Genomic DNA, 21,971 nt, shown 5'->3' on the forward strand with positions numbered 1-21,971 from the left:
TAACAATATACCATTCTACATTTCCTTGATCGTCGTACCCTTTGATCTGTGTTTTCACACTTTACCCTGCCTTATCTCGATCTCCTTCTCCCCTGAATCTCAGTCTGAAGAAGTCTCGACCCAAAACGTCACCCATTCCTTCTGTTCAAGAATTCTACTTTGTGTGTGTGTGTGTGTGTGTGTGTGTGTGGACCTGGTAATAGGATGGCAGAGCAATGAGAGAAGGTTCAGCCAAGATAGTAGAATGTTTATATGGTGTTTTCTCATGAAGCTGTAAAGCTTCAAAGAGGTCCTGATATTTCAATGAAGAATTTACGGTCAGATAAATTGTAGGCCGATTATAATGGGGGTGGCGGGGTTGGAATTTAATTAGCTTAGAGTTAAAGGAGTCTGTCAACATTTGCAGTCTAGGCTTGTGTTCAAACAAGAGTCCCTGAGTATTCTTAGGTATTCGGACAAGCAATCTGATTTACCAATGTACTTTGGATATAATAATCCTCAATGTAGCCCAAATGGAGAGGTTTGAATAATTTCCTTACGACTTTGAGGGAGTCCATTTAGTTGGAATTTATGCTGGCTCTTAGCGAAATCCCATTCCTCTGCTTATTTTTCTGTGATCTATTCTCATTCACATGGCCATCAACATCACCTGAACTCCATTACCATCCACCTACCAACACCAGGGGCAATTTACAACGGCCAATTAACTTATTAACTTGCACGTTTTTGAAATGTAAGAGGCAACCTGAGCAGGCAGGGGAGCCCAAGTGGTTGCATGTAGGACATGCAAACTCCACAGAGGCAGCACTGGAGGTCAGGATTGAACCTGGAAGCAACACTACCTATGCACCACTGTTACTTTACAACTAAGCCTGGTGATCATACTGGGTTTATGCATGTAATATGCAATGTCTTTAAAAGTCTTTTGCAGTTGAAATAACTTTCCTTGAGAGTCTGGTATAGTTTTGCTCTGTTTGTCATTAAAACCCCAATCCTAAAGTGCCTTCTATTCAATTGCTGAAATGGTGGTGCCAAGATTCACTTGCTCTTTTTAAGCCCCTACTAGCTATTGCTTTGATCTCCCTTGCTGAAGCAAGCGGGTGTCCTCAGGAAGTGACATGCTGCGCAGAATAGTATCTGATATGATTAATAGTATGGAAAAGATGCATGAACAGCACCCCTTCAAATTTTCACCATAAAAAAAATTGGTAATTCTTTCCCCAAAATAGAAACACTGGATCAACTGAAAGTTTCAGGATTAGGTTTGGTGACATTTGTTGCTTAGGAAATTGCATTGCAGTTGACTCTTGAGTGTGGCTACTTGGGTTCCAAGTGGCAAAAGGTAACTTCAAAAACCAAGAAACTTGGGTCATGGGAATAGGACTCAGTTGAGAAGCTTGTGAAGGGAGAGTCTTTCTGATTGGACAATTGGCCAAACATCTATTGGACCAAAGTTCTGAATAAAATAAATCTTTCTTAGCCTTTGCAAAAGTTTCAAATTTGTTCTTTATTTTCTTAGGACTTGCTAAAGTGCCTCAGAAGAATCATCTTGAACAATTGCCAATACGCACGTGGTGTGGTCACACGGTTGGCATTTGAATGAGTAACTGGCTGGATAATTGTTTGCTGGGAAAGGAATATTGAGTAAAACCCATAGTCTTGCAATAGTACTGTGGTGACATTTGTATTCATTGAGAGTTGTTGTTGAGGCTTTGGTTTAAACCCTCAAAGAAGACACCCTTGCATATGCAGCATTCTTTCAGAATTGTGCCAGCAAAGTTGCGTGTTGAAGCTGATATTGGGGATTGAACCCATGATTTTCTGCTGTGAAAATCTCTAGTACTGCTTTCCCAGCTCAGCACCCACCTACAGTGGATATTGGGTATGGACCATTCAATTATATGTTTGCCATCTATAAAATCTTGCTTCCTTTTCAACTAGTAATAGTACAGCTGAACCTCGTGGATCTTGTACAAGTTTCAGTTTATAACCATGGGCACGGTTATATGTACAATTTTTAAAGTTCTTAAAAGTTAACGTGACCGAATAGAATGGCCAGTCAGCCCAAACTCTGCTGAGTTAGCCCAATTTGTCTTCATAAGAAATGGCACAAATAATACTCGTTACTGTACCCTGCTCCCTTGCTGAAACTCTCCTTCAGATGCAATGGCTTGAGGTGAAAAGAATGCTTCATAAACAGATTGCTTCCTGTGGTGGGATTGGAGAGGCACATTATGCAACATTAATTGAAAAGTAATTGAGACCAGATTCCAATACAGTAGCCTACAGCTGTTTTTTTATTAATGTGCCAGGCAAGAGATAGTATATTCACAATGTGCCATCGATGTGAATTGTCTGCAAGAAGAGCTACGGTTTGTTGCAGTAATATGGACAGAAAATCGTAATGCACGGCACAGTTAATCCTTCCAATTAGAGACTGCAGACCTCAGGGCAACCACATTGCTTACATTCTGTTACAATAGCAGTTCCTATTTATAGAGAGATTTTATATACATAACAAGAGTCCAACCTGACCCTCATGGCCTGATTGCACTGCACTAGCACCGGATATGCCGTCTACAGGACATATTCAACCAAGGGAACAGGCTGGGAAAGAGAACAACCTTACTGTATTTTATGTGATCAACCAGGTAACACCATGTGTATAAATTAAATACAGATTATTTTGGAAGGAATATTTAGTACTGTGATTTTTGTTTATGCCTTGATATGAAAAAAATGATATACTTGGCACGTGCCCTGTTTTTTCCTCCTTTGGTTTGGCCTGTGTAGAATATCATGGTGATCAGGGTGTTAATCAAGTCACTTTATTGCTATAGCACATTTAATATGTTACACTGATGTAGAACAGGTTTGATGGAGCAGTGTATCTTAATATGTACATTACAATTTGTATTGAAATTATTGCTATTTTGCTTGGTTTTCATCAGTATAGGTTTACTCCAGAAGAGATTGTTATTTCAGCTAGAAAGGAGTTTGGTCAACTGTCATGTTAATTGAAAACAAGGTTTTAACTCTGGTTCTCTTTGCACAGATGCTGCCTGTCCCAAGAGTGTCGAGTATTTTCTATGCTCTGATTTCCGGCACCTGGGGTTTATTTTGATTCCCATTATGTACAAGTTGATTTTGTTAATTTTCGCTTTAGCATTCTCTTGATCGATTACTTGTTTTTTCTTGAAACAAATTGTTGCACTGTGAGAAACATCTGCCCAATGCACTGCGGCTACAGCTAAAGTTGCTTTAACGGCACATTCAAAACCGGTGACCTCCGCCACCAAAAAAAGACCAGGGTCACAAATGCACACGAACACTTGCAGATCTCCCTCCAAGGCACAACCTCTCAACTTACAAATATAGTGTTGTTTTCTTCATTGCTAAGTCTAATGCCATGAATTCCCTTCACAACAAAATGATGGGGTTATCTTGACCAAAATGTCTGCAGCCACCCACTATGGTGCTCATGATAATTTATTGGATAATTAAAGTTGGGCAGCGAAATGTTGCTATGTCATTTACCAAAAGAACCCTCAGACATTCAGCTATTTACTACAGGGGATTATCTCATGTTAAGTTTCACCTTCTGACCTGGAAATGCAGCATTTAAAACATACCCCGAACTGCATCAATCTTGTTGATATTAAATCATTTTATTGAATTATTCATACTGCCAAATGCAAGGCTATCATGAGTATTAACATAAAGCTAACTGAATGTTATATTAAATTGATTTAATGAAAGCTTCACTTTGCAAAACCATTCTGCATTGGAGTACCAGATTAGTCTAAAATCAGCATTAGCATGAGACCTATGTTATTACAGAGTACATTACAAGTTAAAGACAATGATTACCAAAGGCATGCACAATTTTAAAAGGAATAGAATGAAACTGAAGAACGTTGACCTCTTTCAGACATCTTTATTGATGTGCTTCACCAGAGATTTGCAATGGAAGGTGGACACCAAGCCTCAAGCAAACACTGTCCAGGGGCTGAGAACTCGCTTTAAAGTATAAGAGTCAACAGAAAAAAAAAGGCAGGGACAGGTAGGAAGTAAATTTACACTGCTTGAACTTAGGCTGCTGAGGATATTTGCAATTGAGTTCTGCAGTCTAAATGCAGTTGGTGCCAGGGGGGTAGAAACTACTTAACGTGACGATGGGAGATGTGGTGGTGAGGTGAGAAAAGCATGATTACATAGATCAGTGTATTCCCAAGCTGTGGTACTAACATTCTGGTGTAATATCCAATGTCAGGCCCTGCGGGTTGCAGAACTGTTTCAATTGCTTTCACTGCTGGCAATGGGGACTAAGTGCACAAAGTACTGGTCAGGCAGTATCTGTGGAGAACATTCAGGCACATGTTTTTCCAAGTGGATAACATTTCAAGTGTTCTGATGAGATGACAAAAACCTAGGTTTTGCCAGTTGTCAGTTCCACCTCAATTGTATTGCCAATAAATTCTGGTTGTGTATTGTAGAACCTGTTCTACACCCAACATATTTATAGGGGATTAGCACCATTAATTCCTCCTTTTAGAGTGGGCGAGGGTGGGGTGGGGATTAGAATCCTCCCCAGGCAAATGGTCCCTATTAGAATTTCAGATATTTTACCTGCTTTTTTCCAGTGTTTGAGTAATTATTTGCAGCAGATTTCTTTACATTTTTCCAATATTTAAAATTGAACATTTAGCACCTTTTAAAAAAAAAAGGCTAGCTTCTATTGACCATGTTTTGAAGGTAACTCAAATGTAGCTTTCCATGGCTTTAGTTTAGCGCGGAAACAGGCCCTTCGACCCACCGAGTCCACCCCGACCAGTTAGCATTACTACATTCCTACTGACTGGGGACAATTTACAATTTTTACCAAAGCCAAATTAACCTACAAACCTCTGGCGTGTGGGAGGAACCGGAAGATCTCGGAGAAAACCCACACGGTCACGGGGAGAAAGTACAAACTCTGTACAGACAGCACCCGTAGTCAGGATCGAACCCAGGTATCTGGCACTGTAAGGCAGCAACTCTACCCCTGCGCCATGTTGAAGGTCTTATTCAGCAATTTCACAGGCGCTGGATCATGTGAGCAGACCTGAATGCGTCCACCTGTTTCCATGGACATCTTTTATTTCCATATAACACACAGTCAGAATAGAAGGCTGTAATAACTAAATTATAACTTGGGACAGTGGTGCATGTGGCTTGTAAGATAACCAAACTCCTTAACTGTATTACATTCCTTAAACGTGGTACATTGCAGAGTGAAGAGTCCATGTAATTGCAATGGTTTGTGGAACTTGGTTGAGCTGCATGCAAGTGAAAGTGAAAGGCTTGGATAGAGTGGATGTGGAGAGGATGTTTCCACTAGTGGGAGAGTCTAGGACCAGAGGTTATAGCCTCAAAATTAAAGGACATTCTTTTGGAAGGAGACAAGGAAGAATTTCTTTAGTCAGAGGTTGGTGAATCTGTGAAATTCTTTGCCACAGAAGGCTCTGGAGGCCAAGTCAACGGATATTTTTAAGGCCGAGATAGATTCTTGATTAGTACGCGTGTCAGGGGTTACAGGGAGAAGGCAGGAGAATAGGGTTAGGAGGGAGAGATAGATCAGCCAGGATTGAATGGTGGTGTTTACTTGATGGGCCGAATGGCCTAATTCTGTTATCACTTATGGCGTTATGTCTGGTAGCCAGGAAGAATGGGTTTCTCGCCTGCCATGGACCCCACCAGCATTATTTGTTTTGCAGTGTTAAAATTGAAGCACTTTATAGGATTTTCTGCCATAATATAATCTTACCTGAAAAATTAATCTCTTTCAGAAATGTTTTTTTAATATATAATTTACAAAATTGGTGACAATTAATCACTGTTTATTTATTATAGTGCTTTGTATTACAGAAGATTTATGACACAAAAAGAAGTGTTTTGACATGCCCTGGATAAATGTTTTTCCTCATCTTCTGTCTCCATTCCTTTGACCAATAACTCTGCCCCATGTTTTACGACCCTTCTGCTAAGGAGAATGGGTTCATCTTATTTATTCTCAGGCCCCTCGTTATTTTACTCGCCTCAAATAAAGCATCCTTTGCCCTCTTCCTTTTAAAAGAAAACAATAGTAAATTATCCAAACTCTCTTTCTGAATCTTTTCTGCAGTAGAATCCGATCCTTCCTATAATGCCCTGACCAGGATTGTTACATGAAATAATTGTCTCCATAATGTTTGGAGTTCAGCTACATGCTGTAATTTTACAGGTTAACATTAGCAGAAGAAAATTGTGTATATCATTAAATTCAACTTTTGTCTTCCACGGTGAAGTCTTCAGGCCTTGGTCTTTTTATTGACCTCATTTCTCTCTTTAAATCGAAGATTAATTTCTTCAGTGAAAACATTGCAGCATGATTTCTGTAAATGAAAAGGATGACAAAGGAAACAATAAGAACATTAATCCTGACAACGGCCACACTTTTAACACCTTTCAAGATGTGAATGCTGCAGTGCAGGCTTCAAGCCAACTTGGGAATGTATCCCATTTATTGTACAGTGCGGGAAAATTCTTCGTGAGTCCTACAAATGTTTATTTCTCTGTGACTCCAGTCAGGAGCATAAGCCAGACTTTCGACCTCGCCTTACCAGAACCCTGAGCTGACATCAAAGTTCCTTTTGGGAAGTTTATTAAAAAAAACATTTTCTTCCTTTGCATCATCTCCATTTTTCTCCATTTGTTCTGCCCTGATTTCCTTTACTTTGGTTCACAATTTTGGGAAAGGTGTGGGATGAGTTTGGCGTGCAGCTCATATCCACCTGTATAAAATATCAAGCTCTTTCAGGCTCTTCCCACCCCTCCGTACACCCAACTCCACATCAAATGGACCATTGTGCCATCTTCCCCCCCCCCAGGACAGAGTGGAGATCAAGGTAGTTATTCAAGTCCAACCTGCAACTTGATTTTATGACCATGAAGAATCTAGATTAAAACAAAGATACGATAATTCTAACCTGGTAGACAAAAAATGCTGGAGAAATTCAGCGGGTGAGGCAGCATCTATGGAGCGAAGGAAATGGGCAAAGTTTCGGGACGAAACCCTTCTATTCCTTCGCTCCATAGATGCTGCCTCACCCGCTGAGTTTCCCCAGCATTTTTGTCTACCTTTGATTTTCCAGCATCTGACGATCCTTCTTAAACAATAATTCTGACCTGGTTTGCTTCAACACAATTAAAGACAGAAGCAGTTGTGTGTGAAAGTCGCCATCATTCAACAATAACACCTTTCATTTATGTAGTGCCTTTGGCAGAGCATAATGGCCCATTTCACTGAAATTCGTACTGAACACTAAATGTTGGCAATCCGAGGGCAGATGCACAAAATCACATCTAAGCTGTTAAGGAGTATGTTAGAGGAGGAACAAATGCCGCTGGCCTCCAGGATCGTCAGGATGGCGTAGCAGTGTTGGTACCTTTAAATGCGGGCTGGAGATGGAGTCCCACTAATATCTGAACCCAAGGAGATTGTGAACAGTAAGACAATGGAGGACTGGAACATTGGTATCATTTTAAGAAACAAGAGATTACTTAACCAGAAGCTAGATTACGTTAGCAAAAGTCCATGGGTAAGTGGTGGTTGGTGCAAACTAGGGCGTGGGATGTAGAGATTTGGATGACCTTCAAGGTTTTGGAGTGTTGAAGCCAAGTATTTGAGTAGTTATATAAAATAAAGGCATGGTAAAGGCAAGGGGAGGTTCAGGTGGTGTTTTGATGGAAGCCCAATAACCAGGTCTCCCAACCACAACCCATGAAATTAAATGCAGAAATAAGTCCTCTCCCTCAAAAAATCCCTTTTATTTGTCCGATAGCTTCAAAATTATAATTGTTACGTATACATGGTCACTCCAAGTTCACGCATTTCTACAGGGAATGAGCCACAGAACAGAATTATGCCGTTTAAATTCTATGTATTTGTAGCTTCATTGATCCTATTTAACAACACACGTCCAGCCATATCATCTTTCTCAATGCTTTCTCCCCGGTAATGAGAACATGGAAGTTCCTTATGTGGGCAAACAATTGTTTGTGTTGAAGGGAACACAAGGAAAAGCAAATAAAATGTTGTATGGAACCAGTCATAGTCACAGCTGTGGTGAGATTTGGTTGTTCCTTCCAGAGATCTCTTGTGAAAGTGAGTGCATTCGGGAGTGTTTTACCTCGGTGAAAAATGAAGGTGGCAAAGAGCACATCATATGAAAGAGTGCATAGTGATGTTCGCAAGTGCCCACATGGGTTGTGAGGGTGGGAAGGGAGAGTGTTGAGTGTGTGTTGGATACAAATCAGGTTGATTTTTCAAGCATAGCTGTGTGGAGAATAGATTATTTCAGAACCTCTCTGCAGCTGGGGTAAGGGGCATGGACGGAACAGGAGGTTGGAGCTTTGATTGAAGTGATACACAACGTTGTGACATTAGGAAAAAGGTTTCCGGAGCGAGGAGAAATGATGAAAATACATACGTCTTGATCAGCCTTTTTTCTTGATTTGATGGCCAATTCAATGCCAGCGATGATCAAGGCCAAAGACAGTCCAATCGCTAGAAGGAGTAAGGCGCCACCAATCTCGTTTAGTTTCACTGGACTCCATTGATTTGAGCTATCTTCATTGCTGCAAGATGATCTCCACCACTTGGCCCTCAGTTGATTCAAATGTCCAGACTCTTCCAGTTCCAATATGACAAGACTCATATTATATTTGAGTGGATCACCTTGGACCACAAACAGAACAAATACCTTATATATCACTCAAGCAAAGTTTATCATTAATGTCAACTAAACATGAGAAAACATGACAATAGACACAAAAAGCTGGAGTAATTCAACGGGTCAGGCAGCATCCCTTGAGAAAAGGAATACGTGACGTTTCGGGTTGAGACCCTTCTTTAGACTCAAGCAGGGTCTCGACCAGTTGAGAGTTACTCCAGCTTTTTGTGTCTATGTTCGAATTAAACTAACATCTGCAGTTCCTTCCTACATAAGACAGGTGGCGCAGCAGTAAGGTTTCTGCCATACAGCGCTTGCAGCACCGGAGACCAGGGTTTGATCCTGACTACGGGTGCTCTCTGTACGGAGTTTGTACGTTCTCCTGGGTTTTCTCCGATATCTTCGGTTTCCCCCCCCCCACATTCCAAAGACAAACAGGCTTGTAGGTTTAAGAAGGAACTGCAGATGCTGGAAAATCGAAGGTAGACAAAAATGATGGAGAAACTCAGCGGGTGCGTCAGCATCTATGGAGCGAAGGAAATAGGCAACGTCTCGGGTCGAAACCCTTCTTCAGGTTTGTAAGTTAATTGGCTTGGTATAAGTGTAAATTGTTCCTAGTGTGCGTAGGATAGTGTTAATGTGCGGGGATCGCTGATCTGTGCGGACACGGTGGGCCGAAGGGTCTGTTTCTGCGCTGTATCTCCAAAACTAAAATATGAGATTGGAGGTGAGGTACGGAACGTTGAGTGGGAAGCGCGTTCATGGCCTTGTGATGTCGTCGGAGAACCACCTGGAAATTGTGTCCCCCCCATGTTTCGATAGTGATTTCCGCCCCCTGATGTAGTCGTGGTTTTGATGTAAAGATTCTCAGAAGAAGCTCGAACATAGGACTGGAGTTAAATAAACAGCTGGGCTTCGCAGTAAGATGCAACTCACCGAGACGAGTGGCTAGTCCATATCCCCTCATTGCAGCAACGTCTGGGACCCTCATCAAGTTGCAGTTATTTGCAGCAGCCAGGTCTATTGTCGCCGTTTCACCAATCAGGGCGTAATTGGAGGTGAGAACGCGTTCCGTCCCTTCCCCCATTGTCCGCACCAGAGCAGAATCACCTTTGCTGCTCATCGCTGAATAGATTTCATGGTAGACTCGAATTTTTGATTGCTATGGGAACATTCATGTTAGAAAGGTCACATTTTTATATATTTTTGCCTTAGACAATAAATCTTTTAACTTAAAAATGACTCCTTGTTTATTCAAAGACAATATTGGTCATCTTTAGTAATTCTCTGCTTTCACCATTGGTTTTATCCAGGGCTTTTGTCGCATAAACTGTTCAATCTTGAACTCCTTCCAGTTCTGCTAAAGTCATTCATTTGTGCTGTTAACTTTGTTTCCCTGATCTGAGCATTTTGTTAATTTTAATTTCAGTTTTTGGCATTGTCAGTATTTTGCTTCTATGGAGAGAGATGTGGAAAGTGTGGCCTTCTGCTTGTTCACTGTTGCCTTATAAATCACTGTTGGATGATTAGTCTCCAGTGAGGGTAAGTACGTGCGTTTGACTCGTTACAAAACTGAGTTAATTCCTATTCCAAGATCCAAGAAATATATACCATTCTTAAGGGATTGGACATGCTAGATGAAGGAGAAATATTCCCCATGTTGGGGGAGTCCAGAACCAGGGGTCACAGTTTAAGAATAAGGGCTAGGCCATTTAGGACTGAGACGAGGAAAAACATTTTCACCCAGAGAGTTGTGAACCTGGAATTCTCTGCATGTTTTCAAGATAGTTAGATTTAGATTCAGATTCAGATTCAATTTTAATTGTCATTGTCAGTGTACAGTACAGAGACAACAAAATGCATTTAGCTCTTGGGGCTAACAAAATCAAGGGATGGGAATAAGCAGGAATGGGGAACTGATTTTGGATGATCAGCCATGATAATATTGAATGGCGATGCTGTCTTGAAGGGCCGAATGGCCTCCTCCTGCACCTATTTTCTATGTTTCTGTGCTTCTATTCCACCCCTCTCCCATTTTCTTGATCTCCATTGTAGGGGACAGGGTATCGACTGCCATCTACTGTAAACTGACTGACTCCCACCGATATCTGGACTACACTTGCTCCCATCCAGCCTCTTGCAAAGATACTATGCCCTACTTTCAATTTCTCTGTCCCCATTGCATCTGCACCAAAGATGAGGCTTTCAATTCTAGTTCATCCATTATGTGCTCCTTCTTTAATAAACGTGGTCTCCCCTGCTGTCATAGATGGATTCCTCCCCCATGACTCCTCTGTGTCCCGTAGTCCTGCTCCTGCTCCCTCTCCCACCAGACGGAACCAGGATGGAGTTCCCCTGGCCCTCGCCTATTACCCCACAAGCCTTTGCTTCTAACACTTCATCCTCCAACATTTCTGTCACCACCACCGTGATGCCACTACCAGTTACATCTTCCCATTCCCACCCCTCTACACCTTTCGCAGAGACCGCACCTCAGTGCTTCACGTCCCTTCCCACCCAAACCACCTGTCTCCCGAGAAACTTTCCCCTGTAACTGCAGGAGATGTTACACCTGTCCTTGTACCTCATCCCTCACCTCCATCCAGGGACGCCAGCAGGTGAGACAGGTCTGCATTTTGTCGAACCTCATCTACTGCATCCAGTGTTCCCAGTACGGCCTCCTCTACATTGGCAAGACCAAGCATTGACTCGGCGACCGTTTTGCCAAAAACAGTCCACCAAGTCTTACATCACCTCCTGGATGCTATCCATTTTAACACCTCTTCTCATTCCCATTCTGACCTTTCTGTCCTGGGTCTTCTCCATTGCCCGAGTGAAGCCACAAGCAAACTGGAGGAACTACACATCCTCTGTCGGTTGGGTACCTTACAACTCTATAGTGTGAACATTGAGTTCAATTTAACATAAAAACATAACCCTTCCCCTCTTCCTTCTTCTCCCATATCACTCCCCCATTCCACCCCTTCCCCTCTATCCCACCTGAACTCACACCTATTTAGTTTTGTTTAGGGAAACAGCACGGAAACGGGTATTTCGGCTCACTGAGTCCACGCCAGCCAGTGATCCCCACCAATTAACGCAATCCTACACACACTGGGGACAATTTACACGTACACCAAGCCAATTAACATACATACCTATACGTCTTTGGAGTATTGGAGGAAACCAAAGATCTCTAAGAAAACACACGCAGTCACGGGGAGAATGTACAAACTCCGTACAGATAGCACCCGCAATTGGGATCGAACCCGGGTCTCTGGTGCTGCAAGCGCTGTAAGGCAGCAACTCTATCGCAGCCCCACCCTATCCTCCTGCCGTTTCTTCTCCCCCATCCCATTCCATCTACATTCCTTCCTCTAGCTTCACAATTCTTCAATCCTGTTGTCTCACACCTTCTGCCTTTGGCCCTTGTCCAACCGTGTTCCAAATAAACCTCCTCACCTGTGTCGGACTATTAGCTGCCAGGCCTTCTCCATCCTTTCCTTCCCCCGCCCCACCCCCGCCCCTTACCCCCTGACAAAATGGGTTGCCAATGCATGTTCTGAGATGCTGCCTGGGCCGCTGAGCTACTCCTGCACTTTGTGTCTTCTTAATTCCTTTTGCCTTGAGCATTCTTTATAGATGACATTGAGCTGCCTTTCATTATTCAGTTACCAGGCTGCCTCTACTTCTTAAGTTACTGGGACTGAAGATTTCTTGATATGGTTTTTCAAACTTAAAATGTGGGTGCCACAGGCAAAGCTGCCACTGTTGCTGATACCAAGTCACTCTGGCAAGACGGTGAAAAGTTGTCAGGAATAAGCTCACTGGTTTATTCGGGCAGTAAGAATGTAATTAAACAACATAGACGAATTGAATCTTCTCAGTACATTTGTGAACTGGTTCGGTTTTTGATGGCAATCAATGGGCGCTTGGTAATTTCACATCTTTAAAAAAATCTCTACTCATAAACATTGGACGTGCTCCTGGTTCTTAGTTCTGGTCTCCTCAGCCAGTAATGCAATCATTGTGTTACCACCTCCATGTGTAGTGCTATAATGTCCTCCACATTGCCGCTACTTACATACTGAAAATCTCTTTCCAACAGTGCTGCTGCCCAGAGCCTTATTTTATGCCCCTGTCCCACTTAGGAAACCTGAAAAGAAACCTCTGGAGACTTTGTGCCCCACCCAAGGTTTCCGTGCAGTTCCCGGAGGTTGCAGGTGGTTGCCGGAGGTTGCAGGTAGTGGACGCAGGTAGGGAGACTGACAAAAACCTCCGGGAACCGCACGGAAACCTTGGGTGGGGCGCAAAGTCTCCAGAGGTTTCCGTTCAGGTTTCCTAAGTGGGACAGGGGCATTATTCCGTTCAAGAGTCCTGGCTCCTCAGTATTGTGAAATACAGTAGAGGTGGTAACAGCCGAACCCATTAAATCGGGGTCCAATCAGGGATTAAGGTGCTTGTAACCCGTCCCCTGACACTGCCTGTTCTCACTTGCTCTCTATCTGAATCTAGCGAGATGGAGACTGAGGGAAAGAAATCCCGCTATACAGAAGTACGCACCTTGAAGAAATTGAAGGTGGAACCAGCACCGAGGGTCCCATATTCAATCTTACTTTGTTTTGCAAGGTCGCTGAAGGATTTGATGTGTGATCCCTGCTTCTCCGAGTTTAATGAAGCTCCGTAGTTGGTTGCATATGTCACCAGGAATATAATGCCAAACATCCACCAGACAGCTGCAATGATACGTGTGGACAAGGCTTTGGGATGTGGTTCCGCACCTGTTGGAAAATAAGGATTTCATCCACAATTATTTGCAGCAAAGGAAGAGGCCTTTCAGCCCAATTCGTCTGTGGTGTTAATGTCCGTATGAGGCTCCTTCCACCAGACTTCACCTCACCCATCAAGGTTTATCCTTGAGTTTGCCAGCTATTGCTAATAGCATACTTTATATTCAAACCACTCCCAGCCAAAATAATGTTCTCCTGAATTACTTTTGTATTTATTAGTGTTGATGTTTTTTTAAGATAAATCCCTACTCCCAAAAAATTAAGTTATCTTCTAAGACTTATTAAGTTATCAATGATTAAAGATTTCTCAGTTTACGCTCTTGCCCTTCCTTCTGTCCTGGAGCATGGCCCGTTGTACCTGCTTCTTCCATCTACCTGTTATCCTATTCAGCAAATTAGAAATCTACTGCAACTTCCCCAGTGCTCCACTATTGTGCGATAAAATCCAGTGGCCCGACTGTGCCTGGTACTACAAATAGGTTTGAGACTTTAATGATACAGCTCAAAAACAAGCCCCTCAGCCCACACTGAGTCCGCACCGACCAGCGATCGCCCCGTACACTAACACTATCCTACACACGAGACAACGCACAATTTTACCGAAGCCAATGGACCTATAAACCTGTACGTCATTGGAGTGTGGGAGGAAACCGGAGCACCTGCAAAAAACCCACGTGGTCCCAGGGAGAGCGTACAAACTCCATACAGAGAGCACCCATGGTCAGGACCGATCGCGGGTCTCTGTCCGCTGTAAGGCAGCAACTCTACCACATTGCCACCCCGGCCACCAGTCCCATCTACCTGTTGTCCTATTCTATACGACCTGTACTAAAAGCTACTTAGCTCACCCCTATAATATTTCTCACAGGTCAGCACAATGAGGATAACATTGCACGCGAGATGGTACAAAGGAAACCTCTGAAGATATGCCTGAAGTGGGAAATTCTCAGTTATGTGGAAAGGTTGGATAGGTTGAGGTATTGCTGAGCTGATAACAGACTTGTTAAATTTAAACAATATGGAATTTTCTTCACCAGACCTCTCGAGTGAAATGGAGAAAGGGAAATACATGAAGTTAATCCACAAAAATTAATTTAGAGAATAACAGAGCTATGCTTGCGGGAATAAACAGCCTTCCCAGTTAATTGAGCTATGTAGAGGTTTTAGTGGAAACGATAGGTGGGTTAGCAACATACAAGGACACAGAGCCCGCAAGGGGAAAGGTGAAGTGAATGTGGTGAATCAACTTATGTGGGGAATGTGAAGCTATTCACGTTCATGATGTGAAGTTTAGCAAGGAGGAAGACAAAACAAATTGCTGTTTAAACATAATCATTCAACAACATATTGCAGCACAAAGCGATCAGGGATTCCTAGAACATGAAATAGAAAGGGTGGAAGTGCAGGTGCAACTGGTAATTGCGAAGGTGAGTGTAATATTGGGTGTTATTGCGTGGGTGTGAGGTGGAGAGAAGGTTCACAAGAGGAAGGGAGTGACGTGTGAGGAGAGGTTAGGCAAGTTGGTCTACTTTCAAAGGAGTTTAGAAAAAGGAGATCTTCCTGAAACGTATATGTTTCTGAAGTGGATGGACAAGGTTAATGCCAAGCGGATGTTTCTCCAAATGGTAGTGCCTGGAAGTAGGGAATGGTTCATTGTTGGGTGCTGAATGAAAGAGCAAGTTCAAGATGGCAAATGAACTTTAATACTGAACCACTCTGGAGCTCAACACCAGTTTCCCACTCTTATTCCCATATCCCTCATCTTAATGGAAATGGAAATTTAAATGTCAACCTGCACCTTGAATGTATTCAATGACTCCCATCTCCACACCTCACTGGGATGGAGAATTTCACACAGTAGACAGCTCGGAGGAGGGAAACACATGCCAGTCGACTGATGACTGGAACCACCTCATATCCATGAAGTCCTCTCTCTGACACCAAAGCCCAGGACTGATGCGACGAGTTTGATCTCTCCGCCCAACTTTCCATCAGTAAAACTCTCTTGCCCTCTGTATAATCCTCACTTCCATCTTTAATAAGAAGACCCTTATTCTGAACCTTTAGCCCCTGGTTCTAGATATCACCACTACAAGATACATCCTCTCAGAATTCACCTTGTCTTTTGATCTATTTCTCTAAGCAGAATTAAATAAGTTCTGTTGAGGGGGTGCAGTGTGCTGGTGTAGGGAGGTTGAATATTGGGCATGAAAGAATTAAGGAAGTGAGATTGGGCTGGGCAGATCATAGGCAGCGGATAAAGACAAGATGGACTCCGGGTTTCTCTGCGATTCTGCTCAGCGCTCGGTCACTCTTTACCTTGCAAAGTGAGAGCTCCAATTCCAAACCAGAAGCTGTCGAGCAGAGAAAAGCGATTCCTCTCAACCTGAGGTTCATTCCATTCACCGGGGCTCAGTCTGGAAGATAATTGTCTCGTCACCCTCAGTACTTTGAATAACATGCACTGTTATTTCTGCGATAATAGCAGAATGTTTCACCCGTGTACTTTTACATATATTAAACGCCAACCTGAAATATTTAGGTTCTTCTATATAACCAATGCTGTGCATGTTTGGTGCAATAGTATTGAAGCAGATTAGCTCCATATCTAATGTGTAGGAAGGAACTGCTGGTTTACACAGAAGACAGACACAAAATGCTGGAGTAGCTCAGCGGGACATGCAGCATCTCTGGAGAGAGGAAATGGGTGAAGCTCTGAGGACAATATGCGTGGACAGATATGCTGCCCGTCCCGCTGAGTTACTTCAGCATTTTGTGTCTAACTCCATATCTATGTGCTGTTGTGTGCTGGACCTGCTCTCTAATTTTTGCTCATCGTGTAGAGGAATCTCTACTTTATATCTGACCTGTGAAAGCAGAAAACTATTGCTGTGGCTAGACACAAAAAGATGGAGTAACTCAGCAGGACAGGCATCATCTCTGGGAAGAAGGAATGCATGACGTTTTGGTTCGAGACCCTTCTTCAGACATCTTCTTCGTCTGATGAAGGGTCTCGACCCGAAACGTCACTCATTCCTTCTCTCCAGAGCTGCTGCCTGTCCCGCTGAGTTACTCCAGCTTTCTTTGGTTTATGCTTTCAAAGAAATAGAGCTCTGAAAGAAAGCGGAGTCAAGGGATATGGGGAGAAGGCAGGAACTGGGTACTGATTGCGAATGATCAGCCATGATCACAGTGAAAGGCGGTGCTGGCTTGAAGGGCTTTATGGCCTATTCCTGTATCTATTGCCTATTGCCTATTGCAGTTCCTTCCAAACCATTGCTGTGGCGACTGCTTTCCAGCCAGTGGCAGAGTTGAGCTGTCTAAAGCTGTTCTGTCAGAAATGCCAGAAATGTTTGTAGTTGTGGTGATGGTCCCTCCATTGTGTCTGCCTAATTCCAAGCTGTTACAAAGATCACACTGTGTGAACTTGTCATATATGGACCATTATTGCCAAGACACTGGATCATTTGTTGGAGGGATGGATTACAGTTGACCAGTGTGTGGGATTACACCTGATGCCAATGATTACATGCGTGCCCAGTGTGTGAGGATTACCTTGCTGCCAGGAACATGCAGAAGCTGGTCAACAGGAAGGCAAAGAGCAGACTGAACCAGGTCTCAGTGGCGAGAGGGCTCAAGAACTGGAAGAGGCGGCTGCTCTTGGCGTTGGAGTCCTTGCGCACCATGATGCTGATCCCCACGGACATGAACGGGCGGGTGAAGCCAAAGTCATTCTCTCGCATCCTGGTGATGGTGAGAGGAGCAAAGGCCAGGTCTGCCTCCTGCCAAGAGAGAGAGTCAGCCAGACAAACAGTGACACCAGAGCTTCATCCCTTCCCTCTCTGCGACTGCAGCAGGCACATGAGCTACATATAATTTCACAGGTGGTGGGGGGGGGGGGGGGGGGGGGGGGGGGGGGGGGGGGGGGGGGGGGGGGGGGGGGGGGGGTGGGGGGGGGGGGGGTGCAAATGGCCCTTTAGTCTTGTTGGCAAAGTTTGTGGTAAATTCCCATTCATTGTCTTGGATGTTAATTGCAGGAGTCTACTTTACAATAGACAGCACTTAGCAACGTAACGCTCTGCAGCTGATGATCGGGTGCTGGGCTACCCCTTGGTTTAACCTTAAAGCCGGGGGCACAGACTCAGGTAGTGGAGTTGTGTGGCCATAGGTAAGATCTTCGTGTACCTGAATCTCTCTACGTTCATGGCATGTGGAGGTTGAGTGGGCCAGTCTGTACAGGAGTACCTGCTGAGGGGCGGACTGAAGCTCGGTGCAGCCAACGCCAAGGCTCTGTGGGGGGGGACCACAGTCTAGGGGGGGGGGGGGGGGGGGGGGGGGGGGGGGGGGGTATGGTGTAGAGACCCCACAAAATAAGGAAAATTCAGTTTTAAAATAATCAGTAAATAAAAACCTGGCATCTGTGGTGGCACAGCGGCAGAGTTGCTGCCTCACAGCGACAGAGACCCAGGTTCGATCCTGACTATGGGTGCTGCCTGTACGGAGTTTGTATATTCTTCCTGTGAGGGAGGGCGTGGGTTTTCTCCAGGTGCCCTGCTTTCCTCTCACACTCCAAAGGCGAACCGGTTTGTAAGTTAATTGGCTTCTGTAAATGATCCCGAGTGTGCAGGATAGTGCTGGTGTCCAGGGTGATGGCTGGTTGGCATGGACTCAATGGGCCAAAGGCCTTGTTTCCACGCTGTATCTCTAACGTCGGAAGTGTAAAAGTCTTTAGTCTGTGAAAGTGTCTAGCAAACTGTGAGAGTGTTGACTTAAGGGAAGAAAGTTTTATGGGAAGGAACTCTAACAATCCTCATTCAGTTTGATCTGGATGCATCTGTAGCCCAAAGCAACATGGCTTACTGGCCAGTTCTCCAAAATCATCCATAAACTGCTGAAAGTACGAGGACCCATAAAACCAGCAGGATTTGTTGTGCTACAAAGTGACCTGCGCATGTGGACCATAGGACTTCAGCAAGAGCCTCCGCAACATTGCTAGGACAATGAGGAGCTGCATAAACATAGACCTCCCAGCACAGTCCGCATCAAAAATTAAAGCTATAGAAAACTTGCCTTTCTCATCAGCTCCCCCAGCATTCCGTTCCACTTCCCGTTTTCTGATTTCAACCCATAATACCCGTCCTTCACGAGTTGGATTTCGTATTGGAAGTTGAGCTTTCCCGCGACTATCTCAAGGAGGTCAATGCAGAAGCCCTCGTATCCTCCGGTGGCTTTGGCCATTACAAACGGTTCTTGCTATTAATGGACATATCAAGGAAGCTTTAGCAGAGTGTTGACTGAACCCATCTCTCCAACAGTGGGTATAGGAGCAGCGCAGAGCATGTCCATCAGGCGTCTTCCCTCTCCCCGTCCTGCCTCGGTGTTGAACCCCAATCCCACTTTGTGAAGCATAGCCTAACACGTGTGCAGCACTTCTGGGTGAGAACTCAATGTCAGATGAAAAGTTGGTGGAACGTGATATAAATGGCAAAAGGGAACGGAATTGTAATTTGGAAACTTGGAAGGTTTGGGATTGTATGGAGGGAACAGGGTAGTGAAACTGATTGGATCAGTCAACCATTGGGTTAGCAAAGATCGCGGGCTGGATTCTGTGAATGATTTTTGAACATGAAACGGTATCAGTTGAGAGAAGCCCCTGGTCTCAGGTGAGGTGTCAATGCTAATTATGCACCAGTCTCTCTGGGCTCTGTGAGTGTCAGCCTCAAAGATGTGCTCTTAGTTTAAGACAGAGAATGAAACTCTTAATAACAGCCCAAAGTGCCTTCTATTGATAAACAAAATAAATTCCATTATTGTGATGTTTAAGAAGGGACTGCAGATGCTGGGAAAACAAAGGTAGACAAATGTGCTGGAGAAACTCAGCGGGTGCGGCAGCATTTATGAGTGGAGGAAATAGGCAACGTTTCGGGCCGAAACTGGATTCTGTTACTGGCCTGTGCAGAGGAATGCTTTTTGTGATGGTGTGGCGGCGATACATTATACCGGCCCCTTAAAGAGTTAAAAATGAGATTTTCTAAATTTATTAAATGTTGTATTGATTTTATACTTTTTAGTCACCAGTTTATTAAATTAAAAGTTGATAGTTCATAACATCAACACAAAAGAAGGGTGTATAATAATGGAAAACAAATCTTAATAAAGGTCGCTATATTTTTAAATGATATGCATACTGGCATTTTTTTGTCCACAAAAAAGCACTGGTACAGATGGTACAGGTACTTGTAATTCTGTTGTTGAAATCCCATAGTTCACAACAACTCAAATTGGGCCGTGTTAGTGCCCCTGATCTAACTGGAGACTCGTCAATGAATGCATTGAAGGAGCAGTCTCTGTCACTAAGGTCCATTCAACATCTGCAGCGAGACCTGGGTGTCATGGTACACCAGTCATTGAAAGTAGGCATGCAGGTGCAGCAGGCAGTGAAGAAAGCGAATGGTATGTTAGCTTTCATAGCAAAAGGATTTGAGTATAGGAGCAGGGAGGTTCTACTGCAGTTGTACAGGGTCTTGGTGAGACCACACCTGGAGTATTGCGTACAGTTTTGGTCTCCAAATCTGAGGAAGGACATTATTGCCATAGAGGGAGTGCAGAGACGGGTTCACCAGACTGATTCCTGGGATGTCAGGACTGTCTTATGAAGAAAGACTGGATAGACTTGGTTTATACTCTCTAGAATTTAGGAGATTGAGAGGGGATCTTATAGAAACTTACAAAATTTTTAAGGGGTTGGACAGGCTAGATGCAGGAAGATTGTTCCCGATGTTGGGGAAGTCCAGGACAAGGGGTCACAGATTAAGGATAAGGGGGAAATCCTTTAAAACCAAGATGAGAAGAACTTTTTTCACACAGAGAGTGGTGAATCTCTGGAACTCTCTGCCACAGAGGGTAGTTGAGGCCACAGTTCATTGGCTATATTTGAGAGGGAGTTAGATGTGGCCCTTGTGGCTAAGGGGATCAGAGGGTATGGAGAGAAGGCAGGTACGGGATACTGAGTTGGATGATCAGCCATGATCATATTGAATGGCGGTGCAGGCTCGAAGGGCCGAATGGCCTACTCCTGCACCTAATTTCTATGTTTCTATACCTTGTGTGTATTGTTTCACACCAGCCTTTGTTCAGGCCAGTTTCATGCTGATGGTCCTTGTGAGCATGAGCTTCTCTCAGGCATTCACTGGGCTACCACTAAACTACTACTGAGCTGCTACCAAATACAGCACATCACCCTCCATCAATCCCGGGCTACACCTCAACGTTGAGAAAGGTGAGAGGCCAGCATGTAACTACTCTGATCTTCTGTCTATGGTAGATTTCTTCTAAAGCAAAATTATTTGGGAAGACAGAGAGTGAAATGCACTGTTGCTGCGCACACTGTTCATTGCCCTGTGACAATTCTTTCAGTGTGACCCGTGATTGCTGGAGTTCACAGCATTGAAGAGTGTTGTACCATTGAAGAGTACCGAGTACATTGCCAGAATGGTTAAGAAGGAACTGCAGATGCTGGAAAATCCAAGGTAGACAAAAGTGCTGGAGAAATTCAGCGGTTGTGGCAGCATCTACGGAGCGAAGGAAATAGGCAACGTTTCGGTCGGGTCGAGACCCTTCTTCAGACTTACCATAATGGTGGTGACCACAAGCTTCTGCTCAGAAAGTTGACGCCTCTCTCTTTCAGGAGCCTGTGGAGAAATGAGAAGAGTTAAACCATCAGACATAGGAGCAGACGTGGGTCATCCAGTCCCTCGAGTCCACTCCACCATTCAATCATGTTGTTTACGAAGGAACTGCAGATGCTGGAAAATCGAAGGTACACAAGAATGCTGGAGAAACTCAGCGGGTGCTGCAGCATCTATGGAGCGAAGGAAATAGGCAACGTTTCGTCCCGAAACGTTGCCTATTTCCTTCGCTCCATAGATGCTGCTGCACCCGCTGAGTTTCTCCAGCATTTTTGTGTACCCACCATTCAATCATGTTTGATCTATTTTTCCCTCTCAACCCCCTTCTCCTGCCTTCTCCCTGTGATCTTTGATGACCTTCCGAATCAAGAACTTGTCTTAAAAAATACCTAATGTCTTGGCTTCCACATTTGTCTGCAGCAGTGAATTCCAGAGATTCACCACCCTCCCGCTAAAGAAATCCCGGCTCATCTCCATCTTGAAGGTACAACCTTCTATTCTGAGGTTGTGCCCTCTGGTTCTAGACTCTAACATTACTGGAAACATCCGTTACACGTCCATTCTATCTAAACCTTTCATTACCTGGTTTGGCTTCAATGAGATTCACCCTCATCTTGCCAAACTTTAATTGAGTTAGCAGACGGGACCATTGCCTTTTGTTGAAAGTCACTTCTGATAAGAAGGGTATTTGGGGAGATCAGGGCCGGATTTAGATGAAGAGAGGCCCTAAGCTGTTCCAC

The 21,971-nt window shown here is 44.0% G+C and overlaps 1 protein-coding gene across 1 annotated transcript in view; it reads right to left on the reverse strand.

Annotated features, from left to right (window-relative positions):
• Positions 1 to 5,862: 5,862 nt before the first annotated feature.
• The window catches only part of si:ch211-251b21.1 (uncharacterized protein LOC571720 homolog), a 28,526-nt gene continuing 12,417 nt past the window's right edge, over positions 5,863 to 21,971 (reverse strand). Inside the window, exons 4-11 of the mRNA XM_055659365.1 lie at positions 21,175 to 21,234; positions 18,614 to 18,796; positions 17,099 to 17,325; positions 15,863 to 15,960; positions 13,317 to 13,534; positions 9,690 to 9,915; positions 8,511 to 8,758; positions 5,863 to 6,413 (exon numbers count right to left, since the gene is read on the reverse strand). Coding sequence (XP_055515340.1) covers positions 6,330 to 6,413; positions 8,511 to 8,758; positions 9,690 to 9,915; positions 13,317 to 13,534; positions 15,863 to 15,960; positions 17,099 to 17,325; positions 18,614 to 18,796; positions 21,175 to 21,234 — 1,344 coding nt within the window. The 3' untranslated portion in view covers positions 5,863 to 6,329. The remainder of the gene's footprint in view (positions 6,414 to 8,510; positions 8,759 to 9,689; positions 9,916 to 13,316; positions 13,535 to 15,862; positions 15,961 to 17,098; positions 17,326 to 18,613; positions 18,797 to 21,174; positions 21,235 to 21,971) is intronic.

The sequence above is a fragment of the Leucoraja erinacea genome, chromosome 30 (assembly GCF_028641065.1).
Source record: "Leucoraja erinacea ecotype New England chromosome 30, Leri_hhj_1, whole genome shotgun sequence".
NCBI classification, from domain to species: domain Eukaryota; kingdom Metazoa; phylum Chordata; class Chondrichthyes; order Rajiformes; family Rajidae; genus Leucoraja; species Leucoraja erinaceus.